This window comes from Sus scrofa, chromosome 3 (genome assembly GCF_054392235.1).
Source record: "Sus scrofa isolate SSC_HxYL_T2T_F1_AM1 chromosome 3, Sscrofa_HxYL_maternal_Yorkshire_Landrace_v2.0, whole genome shotgun sequence".
Classification (NCBI taxonomy): Eukaryota; Metazoa; Chordata; class Mammalia; order Artiodactyla; family Suidae; genus Sus; species Sus scrofa.
In genome coordinates this window covers 30,405,462-30,417,560 of record NC_139385.1, presented here as the reverse complement: position 1 = coordinate 30,417,560, position 12,099 = coordinate 30,405,462, and the positions used below count along the sequence as shown (strand labels likewise).

Here is a 12,099-nt window from a genome sequence, read left to right as displayed (position 1 = left end):
CAGTGCAGAGAGTTAGTAGAAAGCTACCCAGTTCATTGTACCTCCCTCAGGGTAAAAATAAAAGTGTAGAATTTTTCAACATTCAGACTTATACGGGAGCCCTGTGAAGGACTGAGTTTGGTTTTACTTCATTCAGAGTTCAAGTTAAGACAGTGGCATAGTTTAAACATTATCTTAGAGGTTGCTGAAAGCAGTGATAAATGCCAAACTGTGAAAACTGCAGGGAAGATGTCAGATATGTAGGCACCATGGACAAGAGATCCAGCCATGAGCTATGGTGTAGGTTGCAGACATGGCTCAGATCCAGAGTTGCTGTGGCTGTAGCATAGGCCAGCAGCTGCAGCTCTGATTGGACCCCTAGCCTGGGAACCTCCATACACCATGGGTGCAACCCTAAAAAGACAAAAGACAAATAATAATAATAATAACTCTCAACAAAAGGCATTCGGGACCAGATGACTTCACAGATGAATTCTACCAAACGTTTAAAGTAAAATTAATACTAAACTTTCTCAACCTCTTCTAAAATATTGTAAAGGAGAAAACACTCCCAAATTCATTCAATAAGGCCAATATTGGCCTGACACTAAAGCCAGACAAAGACATTATAAGAAAACTACAAACAACACCCCTAAAGAATATAGATGCATCAATGATTAATAAGGTATTATCAGACAATGCAACAGCACATTAAAAGGATTATACGCAATGACCAAGTGTGATTTATTCCTAGGATCCTAGGATGGAAGGATGGTTGAACACAGGAAAGTCAGTCCATGTAATACACCCCGTTAACAGAATGATGGGAAAAAATGCACATGATAACTTCAATTGATGTAGAAAATTTTTTCACAAAATGATAATTATTTTTATGATAGAATACTCAACAAACCAGAAAGAAACAACTTCAACATAATAAATAATTTATATAGAAAGGCCACAGCTAAGATTATACTCAATATTGAAGCCCTGAAAGCTTTTCCTCTAAGAACATGAACAGTTAAATGTGCTTGCTTTCACACTTTTATTCACCATAATTCTGGATGTCCTAGGTACAGAATTTAGGCAGGAAAAAGAAAAAAAAAAGAATCCAAATTGGAAAGCAAGAAGTTCAAATCACTTCTGTTCTCAGAAAACACAATTATATATATAAAATACCAAAAAATTTCAGCAAAAAACTATTAAAGTTGTAAATTCCTAAAAGTTGCCAGATTCAAAATCAATCTATAAGTATATGTATTTCTATACATAACAATGAAAAATCCAAAAACAAAAATAAGACAACATTTTCACAGAGTTCCTACTGTGGTGCAGTGGGTTAAGAATCCAACTGCAGTGGCTCAGGTCAGTGTGGAAGTACAAGTTCAATCCATGGCCCAGCACAGTGAGTTAAAGGATCCGGTGTTACCATGGCTAAAGTGAAGATCTCAGCTGTGGCTAGGTTTCAGTCCCTGGCCTGGGAACTTCCATATACTGCAGATGAGGCCATTAAAAAAAAGAAAACAATTTAATTTATAATAGCATCAAAAGAATAAAATACTTAAAAATAAACTAAAACGTATAATGAAAATGACAATGTTGCTGAAAGAAATTAAAGATACAAATAAGTGAAAAGATATTCTATATTTATACATCAGCAGACTTAATATTGTTAAGACATAAATACTCCTCGACTAAATCTACAGATTCTGTGCAGTCCCTATCAGAATGCCAGTTATTTGGAGGAAGAGGAGGAATAGAAAAATCCATCCTAAAATTTGTATCAAATCTCAAGAGACATGAACAGAAAATCTTTTTCTCCCAGCTTTATTAAGATATAATTGACAAATGACATTTTGTAAGTTTAAAGTATATACCAATAATAATAATAATAATAATAATAATGAGTTTCCATGGTGGCTCAGTGGTTAACAAATCCAGCTAGGAACCATGAGGTTGTGGGCTTGATCCCTGGCCTTGCTCAGTGGGTTAAGGGTCCAGTGTTGCCATGAGCTGTGGTGTAGGTCGCAGACGCGGCTCGGATCAGGCGTCGCTGTGGCTGTGGCATAGGCCTGTGGCTACAGCTCCAATTAGACCCCTATCCTGGGAACCTCCATATGCTGCAGGTGAGGCCCTAGAAAAGACAAAAAAAAAAAGTATATACAATGTGATAATTTTATATTCTTACATATTGCAAAATGACTGCCACAAAAATTGTAAACACATCTATAAACTTAGAGTTACAATTTTTTATTGCATGGTGAGAAATTTAAATATCTTTCAAATATGCAACACACTATTGTTATAGTGTCAATTATGGTCACCATGCTGTTAATTAGAGCCAAGAACTTATAACTGGAATTTTGCACCCTCTTTGTACCCTTTGACTAACATCTCATTTCCCCCACCTCCCAGCTCCAGGACCAGGAAATTACCACTCTTCCTCTCTCTCCCTCTCTCTTTCTCTCTCTCTCTTTCCCTATATATATATGTGTGTGTATGTGTGTGTATATTTACATATATAATGTAATCTACATATATATTATGTCACCAATGCAGCTCAGATCATATATCTATCTATCTATCTATCTATCTATCTATCTATCTATCTATCTATCATGTCAGTACACAGTTAGGATGTTTTCATGTCTTGGCTGTTGTAAATAATGCTGCAGCGAACATGGAGGTGCAAATATTTCTTCAAGATACTAATATAATTTCCTTTGGATATATACTCAGAAGTGGATCTATTAGACCATACGGTAGTTCTCTTTTTAACTGCTTGAGGACTCCATACTGTTTTTCATAGTAGTACTTCGAAAAACAACTATACTACTTTATATTCCCACCAGTGGTGTACAAGTTTCTCTTTTTTCTACATGTTTGCCAGCACTTGTTATCTCCTGTCTTTTATATGATAACCATTCTATTTCATATTTCTGTTCTGATATTTATTATTTCTTTCCTTCTACTCGCTTTGGATTTTGTTTGTATTTCTTTTTCTTGTTCCTTTAGCTCTGAGATTTGGTTCTATATTTAAGATTTTTCTTGTGTCCTGAGGTTGGTGTAATTTAATTACTTCCCTTTAGAACTGTTTTGCTGCATCCTATAGATTTTGGATTGCTGTTTACATTTTTTTTTTGTCTCCAGGTATTTATTTCTTCTTTGAATTCTTAAGTGCCCCATTGGTTGTTTAATAGCATATTGATTATCCTTTATGTGCTTGAGGGTGGGGTTTTTTTTGCATTTTTTTATAGTTGATTTATAGTCTAATGTGGTCAGAAAAAAGCTTGATAAAATTTTAATCTATAAATTTGGTGAGTTTTTTTTGTGGTCTACTATGTGATCTCTCCTGGTTAATGTTACATTGCACTTGAAAAGAATGTGTATTTTCTTTATTTAGAATGGAATGTTCTATATATGTCTATTAAGTCCATCTGGTCTAACATGTCATTTATGACCAGTGATTCCTTATTGATTTTTGGACTGGATGATCTGTCCAATGATGAATGTGTGAGTGTTAAATTTCCCTACTATTATTGAGCTATTGTCAATTTCTCCCTTTATTAATATTTGTTTTACATATTTTGGTACCTCAATATTTACAATTATTATATCTTTTTACTGGATAGACCCCCATATAATTTTTTTTTCTTTTTATGGCCACATCTGTGACATATGGAATTTCCCAGGCTAGAGGTCAAATTGGAGCTGCAGCCCCCAGCCTAATCCACAGCCACAGCAACACTGGATCTGAGCCTCATCTGTGACATAAGCTACAGCTTGTGGCAATGCCAAATCTTTAACCTACTGAGTGAGGCCAGGGATCAAAGCTGCATACTCATGGACCTTATGTCAGGTTCTTAATCCATTGATCCACAACAGGAACTCCAAATTATTATGTGAAGTTCTTCTTTGTCTCATTACAATCTTTGTTTTAAAATCTATTTTTTTCTAATACAAGTATTGCTACCTCAGTTTTTTTTCATTTCCATTTTCATAGAATTACATTTTCCATCCCTTCACTTTCATTCTCTGTGTGTTTTTAATTGTAAAGGAGCCACTTGAGGCAGAATATATATGAGCCATTATTTCTTATTCATTCAGCCAATCTCCAACTTTTAATTGGAGTATTTATTCCATTTACATTTAAATTAATTATTGTTAGTTATGGTCTTATTGCCATTTTGTTAATTGTTTTTTGGTTGCTTTTATAGTTCAGTTTTGTTATTTTGACCATATTTTGCTGATTCTCCTTCTGATTTAATGACTCTCTTTAGTGTTAATTATGGATTACTTTATCTTTGTTTGTATCTAGTATATATTTTTAGTTTGTAGTTAGCATGAAATTCTTATATAAATATATATAAGATTATTTATATATATGATTATTCTAAGTTGATGATCTCAAGTTTGAATGCTTTCTAACAACACTGTTTCTATTTTGTATATAGATTAGTTTGTATTTTTTTTTAGATTCCACATATAAGTAATGTTATATAATGTTTGTGTTCACAGAGTCTTAATATTCTCTAGGTCCATCCATGTGGCCGCAAATGGCAATATTTTATTTTTTGTTTGGCTAGGTAATATTCCCTTGTCTGTTGATGGGCATTTGTGCTCTTTCTATGCCTTGACTATTGTAAATAGTATTGTTCTGAATATTGGGGTTCAGGTGTCTTCCACAGTGGCTGTACCAACTTACATTCCCACTAAAAGTGTAGAAGAGTTCCATTTTCTCTACCACTATTTATTACTTGTAATCTTTTTGATGGATACAGTTTTGAATTAAGTGGTCGAGTTGTGTCAGAGCTGTTATGAGATGCTAGAAGAGGAAAAATGTCAGGCAAGTAAAATCATTGGGTTTTCCTTCTCTAAAATACAGAGTAAGGGATCTATATTGCATGCTAAGCCATTGGTCAGTATTGTTTTCTCATTCCAGGTCGTATGGATGCATATTTGGCCAATAATTCAGAATGTATTTATTCATGCATTATTGCATTTTCCATTGAGGTTAATGGAAACCAAAAGAGAGTTACCTTCTGGTTCAACAATGAGGCATACCATTCATCATCGTTATCACTGGCTATATTAGACAATATTATGTTTATGTCACTTTCTGGCCCTGATGCTTCCATTACAGTCACCAACAAACCTCAGCCTAAATATGGTACTTCTGGTAAATCTGATAAAATGTATGTATGCTTTTCTATTGGACTTGAGTTTTAATCTTTCTTCCCTATTCCTTTTCTATATTATTAATTAAAAGTTAATCTTTGGTTTATCATTTATTAAAAATAATAAAATAAATAATCATAATAAAAAGTTGACCTATTGTTAGAAATTAGTATTTCCCACTTTAATGTTTTACCAATATGTCCTCTTTATTCTTTCTTTTGTAGACAAATGTCAGGACTAAATGTAGCCTTAAATTTGTTTTTTGGTATGAGTATTTTCATCAGTGGCTTTTGTCTCCTGACAGTGACTGAGAGAGTCACTAAGGCAAAGCACATTCAGTTTTTGAGTGGGGTTTATGCCATTAATTTCTGGCTCTCCGCTCTAGTGTGGGACTTCTTCATCTTCTTCATTTCCTGCTGCTTACTGCTGGTGAGTATTTGACAAAGTATTGTAAGAGTTCATTCCCTGGTAAACCCCAGGAAATTTCTATTTGGCCGATAGTAACTTAAATCTAAGTCAAGAGAGATAAAAATTTCTTTGGCTCATTATATCAGAGTGTACTTCATGGGATGTGTCTTATAGTGAAATTTTCTCTTTTTTTTTTTTTTTTTGTCTTTTTGCTATTTCTTGGGCCGCTCCCACAGCATATGGAGGTTCCCAGGCTAGGGGTCTAATCGGAGCTGTAGCCTCTGGCCTATGCCAGAGCCACAACAACACAGGATCCGAGCCGCATCTGCAATCTACACCGCAGCTCACAGCAATGCCGGATCGTCAACCCACTGAGCAAGGGCAGGGACCGAACCCGCAACCTCGCGGTTCCTAGTCAGATTCGTTAACCACTGTGCCACAACGGGAACTCCTTTCTTTTTTTTTTTTTTAAATAAAATGTTGTTGTATGTTGAAAGAAAAATGCGCCTCTTGATCTGGCTTCTGATATGCTTGCTCTTCAATATCCACAATATACCAAAGCTTCTACAGATAGAGAAGGGTATAACATGTAACACTAGAAGACCAGTCCCCACTTAAACTAAGACAAATACTCTACAAATATAAAGTGTTTTTTCCTGGTGTTTTCCCATCTTGTCATCTATTATTGATTCTTTATTTTATAAGAGACTTCATGCTCAAATTTTGCAGTTTCACTCAAGAGATTTTTTTTAAAGTCATGAACTATTCATATTTTGTGTTTGTGTGAGGTTCTGAATATTTGAATGTTGAATAGATGAAGTAGAGTTATTAAAGTTTTTATTCTTGAAAGTAAAGTCAGGACAATTTTTGGTCTGTTTATGTTTGTTTCTTTCCTCATCATTTTTTATACCTTGTGTCTTCTCCACAGTCACACTCCTGTCCAATGGGAAGGTGACTGATACGCTGCTGTAAAATTTCAAGCAAACCTCTTTGTATGTTTTAATTGAGACGTAGGGCTGGGAGGCCAGTTTCAGTGCCTCTTTTGGCTATTACAAGACATACATAATTGTCCCTGGGGCTGTAATCGGAATGTTGTAACTGTGGATTCTGAGGAAGAGCTAGAAAGATGAAAGGGATTAGAGGCTAAAGTGATATAGAGCGCCAGGGTAGAGAGGGAAACGTGATATTCTTTCTCTGTTGCCATTTGCACACTGCCAAGGAGTTCAATGGTTCTTTCCTCTCACAGCTTAGCAGACAGCCATTTAGCAAGGTAAGGTGAAGCTACTAATTTTCTGAGGATGCTAATCATTTCTGTCACCACAGGAAATAACCAGGAGAGCTAATGCAGATATTGTCTCATGCTACATGATCTCCCTCCTCCATTCTCTACCAACACTTCCTTCCCCCTTATGCATACATTATGAAAACCCTGAAATAGTTAAGGCAATACCAGAGCCTTTAACCCACTGTATCAGGCCAAGGATTGAAGCTACATCCTGGCACTGCAAAGGCACCACAAATCCACTTGCACCACAGCAGGAACTCCTATTTGTTTTTAAAATTACATTGCTGTTTAACTGCGTGCCACTGTGGGATGTATTGTTTTCTAGGTCATTAATTTCCAGACATTTTCTAATTTTTAAAATATACTGAATAATGAAGTTTTCTAAAAATATGTGGTTTGATTTCTAAGGAGTTTGAAAATGTATTCCTAGCTTAATACCACTTTTCTCAGATCATATGAATGATTTCAATCAATTTTATGACCAAGCATGTGGTAAATTTTGGCAAATGTTTTAGGTGTATTTGATTAGAAAATCAACTTATGTTTAGCAAACGGAGAGGTCAGGGAGAGGGAAAAATTGGGTTATGGGATTAATAGACAAAGCTACTATGCATAAAAGGGATAAACAGAAAGATTATACCTATAACACAGGGAATTTTAACCATTATCTTGTAATAACCTATAATGGAGTAAAATCTGCAAAGCTACTGAATCCCTATGGTGTACATCTGAAACTAATACAATATTGTAAAAAAATTATACTTCAATAAAAAGAATGTGTCTCCTGCTGTTATTGGACATTATTATAAGTAGGTAATTAAGTCAGTTTTTTTTAAATTATAGTTGATTAACTGTGTTGTGCCAATATCTTCTGTACAGCATAGTGACCCAGTTTTATATATATGTGTGTGTGTGTGTGTGTGTGTGTGTGTGTGTGTGTGTGTGTATGTGTGTGTGTGTATATATATATATATATATTCTTTTCTCATACTAGCTTCCATAAAGTTCTATCCCAAGAGATTGGATATAGTTTCCTGTGCTCTACAGAAGGCCCTCTTTACTTATCCATTCTAAATGTAGTAGTTTGCATCTACCTCCCTGTCCTTCATATTCTCTCCTCCCTCCTCCTTGTAGATGGGTTTATATATCTATAATGAATATATTTATATAACTGGGTAACTTTGCTGTACAGTAGAAATTGACAGAACATTATAAAAAATATGTATACAGTGATATTCATTTTCTCGTAATATCTTTCATCATGTTCCATCACAAGTGGTTGCATATAGTTCCCTGTGTGATAAAGCAGGACCTCATTGCTTATCCACTCCAAATGCAATAGTTTGAATCTACTAACCCCAAACTCCCAGTCCATACCACTCCTTCCTCCTCTCCCTTGGCAACCACAAGTCTCTTCTCTATGTCCATGAGTTTGTTTCTGTTCTGTAGATAGGTTCATCTGTGTCATATTTTCCATTCCACATCTAAGTGGATTCATATGGTATTTGTCTTTCGCTTTCTGACTTACTTCACTTAGTATAAGACTCTCTAGCTCCATCCATGTTGCTGCAAATGGCATTATTTTGTTCTTTTTTATGGCTGAGTAGTAGTATGCCATTGTGTATATGTACCACATCTTCTTAATCCATTCATGTGTCAATGGGCATTTAGGTTCTTTCCATGTCTTGGCTATTGTGAATAATGCTGCAATGAACATAGGGGTTCATGTATCTTTTTCAGTGAAAGTTTTGTCTGCGTATGTGCCCAGGAGTGGGATTGCTGGATCATATAGTAGTTCTATATTTGGTTTTCTGAGAAACCTCCGCACTGTTTCACATAGTGGTTGTACCAATTTACGTTTCCACCAACAGTGAAGGAGGGTTCCCTTTTCTCCATACCCTCTCCAGAATTTGTTACCTGTAGACCTGTTAAGGACAGCTGTTCTGACTGGTCTGACCAGCATGAGGTGGTACATCATTGTAGTTTTGATTTTCATTTCTCTAATAGTATGTTGAGCATTTATTCATGTGCCTGTTGGCCATCCGTATGTCTACCTTGCATAAATGTCTATTTTGATCTTCTGCTCATTTTTCAGCTGGATTGGGTTTTTTTTTCTTGCTGTTGAGCTGTATGAGTTGTATGCATATTTTAGAGATTAAGCCCTTGTCAGTTGCATCATTTGCAACTATTTTCTCCCATTCTGTAGGTTTTCTGTTTTTTTTGATGGTTTCCTTTGCTGTGCAAAAGCTTATAAATTTGATTAGGTCTCATTGGTTTGTTTTCGTTTTTATTTCTATTGCCCTGGGAGATTGACCTAAGAAAACATTTATATAGTAAATGTCAGAGAAGTTTTGTTTATGTTCTCTTCTAGGAGTTTTATGGTGTCTTGTCTTATGTTTAAGTCTGTAGTCATTTTGAAGGGTGAATGTATCTTTTTGAATGAAAGTTTTTTCAGATATATGCCCAGGAGTGGGAATTCTGTATCATATGCCAGTTCTATATTTAGATTTCTGATAAACCTCCATACTGTTTTCCATGGTGGTTGTACCAATTTGCAATACTGTCAAGAGTGAAGGAGGGTTCCATTTTCTCCACACTCTCTCTAGCATTTATTCATAAACATGTTACCAGTGGCCATTCTGACCAGTACAATGTGGTACCTCATGGTAGATTTGTGCTTTGCTAATAATTATTGTTGTTGAGCATCTTTTTATTTGCTTATTGGCTATCCATATGTCTTCTTTGGAGAAATGTCTATTTAGATCATCTCCTATTTTTTTATTGTTTTGTTTTGAGTTTCTGTTGTTATTGTTGAGTTGTATGAGTTGCTTGTATATTTACTGGGAATTGTTTGTTTTTCACTATTGAGAATAATATTAGCTGTGAGTTTTTCATATATGGCTTTTATTATATTGAGATAGGTTCCCTCCCTCCTTGCCCACTCTCTAGAGAGTTTTTTTTTTAATCAAAAATGGGTGTTGAATTTTGTCAAAAGTTTTTTCTGTATCTATTTGAGATGATCATATATTTTTCTTATTTTTCAGTTTATTGATGTGGTGTATCACACTGTTTGATTTGTGGAGAGTCAAGAATTCCTGCATCCCTGGGATAAATCCCACTTGATCATGGTGTATTATTATTTTAATATATACTTGGATGCCATTTGCTAATATTTTGTTGAGGATTTTTTCATCTATGTTGATCAGTGATATTGGCCTTTAATTTTGTTTTGTTGTATCTTTGTCTGGGTTTGGTATCAGGGTGATGGTGGCCTCATTGAATGAGCTTAGGAGTGTTCCTTCCCCTGAAATTTTTTTGGAAGAGTTTCAGTAGAACAGGTATTAATTCTTCTCTGAATGATTGGTAGAATTCACCTGTGAAGCCATCAGATCCTGGAGTTTCGTTTTTTGGAAGCTTTAAAATTATGTTTTCAATTTCAGAATTTGTGATTGGTCCATTCATGTTTTCTGTTCCTTCCTGTTAAGTCCTCATAGGTTGTACCTTTTTTTTAAGACTCTGCCAATTTCTTCTAGATTGTCCATTTTATCAGCTTATGTTTGCTTATAGTAGCCTCTTATTATCTTCATATTTCTGTGGTGTGAGTTGTTACTTCTCCTTTTTATTTATAATTTATTCATTTGAACCCACTCTCTTTTTTTCTTGATGAGTCTAGCTAAAATTTTATCAATTTTCTTGATCTTTTCAAAGAAACAACTTTTGGTTTCATTGATCCATTGGGGTTTTTGCTCTGGTCTTTATGATTTCTTTCCTTCTACCAGTTTTGAGCTTTGTCTGTTCTCCCTAGTCTAGATAATTTAGGTGTAAATTTAGGTTGTTTATTTGAGATTTTTTTGTTTCCTGAGATAATACTTTACTCTATCAACTTCCCTCTCTGAACTGCTTTTGCTGTGTCCTGTAGGTCTTGTATTGTCATATCGTTCTTGTCATTTATCTCTAAATATAGTTTGATTTCCTCTTTTATTTATTCAATGATCAATTTGTGGTTAAGTAACACATTGTGTAGCTGACATGAGTTTGTATCTTTTTCTGTTTTTTTTTCCTATAGTTGATTTTTAGTCTCATAGCATTCTGATTTAACCTGTAGAATGTTCCATGTTCACTTGAGAAGAATGTATATTGATTGATTTGGGATGGAATGTTCTATAAATATCAGTTAGATCTATCTGCTCTATGATGTCATTTATGCCTGCATTTCCTTGTTGACTTTCTGTCTGGATGATCTGTCCATTAATAGAAGTGGGATGTTAAAGCCCTCTGCTGTTATTATGTTGCTGTCAATTTCTCCCTTTATGGCTATTAGCAGTTGCCTTATATATTGTGGTGGTGCTCCTATGTTGGGTGCATATATATTTACAATTGTTATATTTTCTTCTTGGATTGATCCTTTGATCATTATATACTGTCCTTCTTTATTTTAAAGTCTTTTTTTCTGATTTGAGTAGTGATACTCCCACTTTCCTTTGATTTCTATTTGCATGTAATTCCTTCTTCCATTCCCTCACTTTCACCTGTATGTGTCCTTGGATTTGAAATGGGTCTCTTGTTGCTGCATATATATGGTTCTTGGTTTTGTATCCATTCAGCCAGTCTGTGTCTTCTTTGTTGGAGCATTTAATCCATTTGCATTTAACATAATTGTGGATAAGTATGTACTTTTGCCATTTTCTGAACTGTTTTGGATTTTCATTTTAGGTCTTCCCTTCTTATGCTCGCTTTTTGTGATTTGCTGACCATTTTTTAGTCTTGTATTTTTTTTAATGTGTGTGTCCATCATAGTTTTTTGATTTGTAGTTCCCATTAAATTTTGATATAACCATCCATATATGTACAGAATTATTTTTAGCTGCTGGTCTCTTAATTCCAAATGCATTTTAAACGTTCTGCATTTGTCCTCCCCTCTTCTCATGCTTGCTATTCTTTATATGATATTTGTCAATTTGTCCTACATTTATATTATTTTTGCCTTTTCCAGTGAATTTTCTCACTTGTAATTTGTTTATAATTGTTGCTTTTTCTTTTCTGCCTAGAGAAGTTCCTCTAATAGTTGTTGTAGATCTGATTTGGAGGTACTGAATACTCTTAGCTTTTGCTTGTCTGAAAAGCTTTTGCTCTCTTCATCATCCCTTTCTTTCTCTCTCCCTCTCTTCCTTCTGTATAACCTATGATGCAAATCTGAATAAGAGCTTTACTGGATAGAGTATTCTTAGTTATAGGTTCCTCCCCTTCAT

The 12,099-nt window shown here is 34.8% G+C and overlaps 1 protein-coding gene across 3 annotated transcripts in view; it reads left to right on the top strand.

The window, feature by feature from the left end:
* Positions 1 to 12,099, top strand: part of ABCA14 (ATP binding cassette subfamily A member 14) — a 203,442-nt gene that overhangs the window by 139,086 nt on the left and 52,257 nt on the right. For all 3 annotated transcript variants that reach the window (XM_085017381.1, XM_085017382.1, XM_085017380.1), the window contains 2 exons: positions 4,922 to 5,174; positions 5,382 to 5,586. In XM_085017381.1, the coding sequence (XP_084873507.1) occupies positions 4,922 to 5,174; positions 5,382 to 5,586 (458 nt within the window). The remainder of the gene's footprint in view (positions 1 to 4,921; positions 5,175 to 5,381; positions 5,587 to 12,099) is intronic.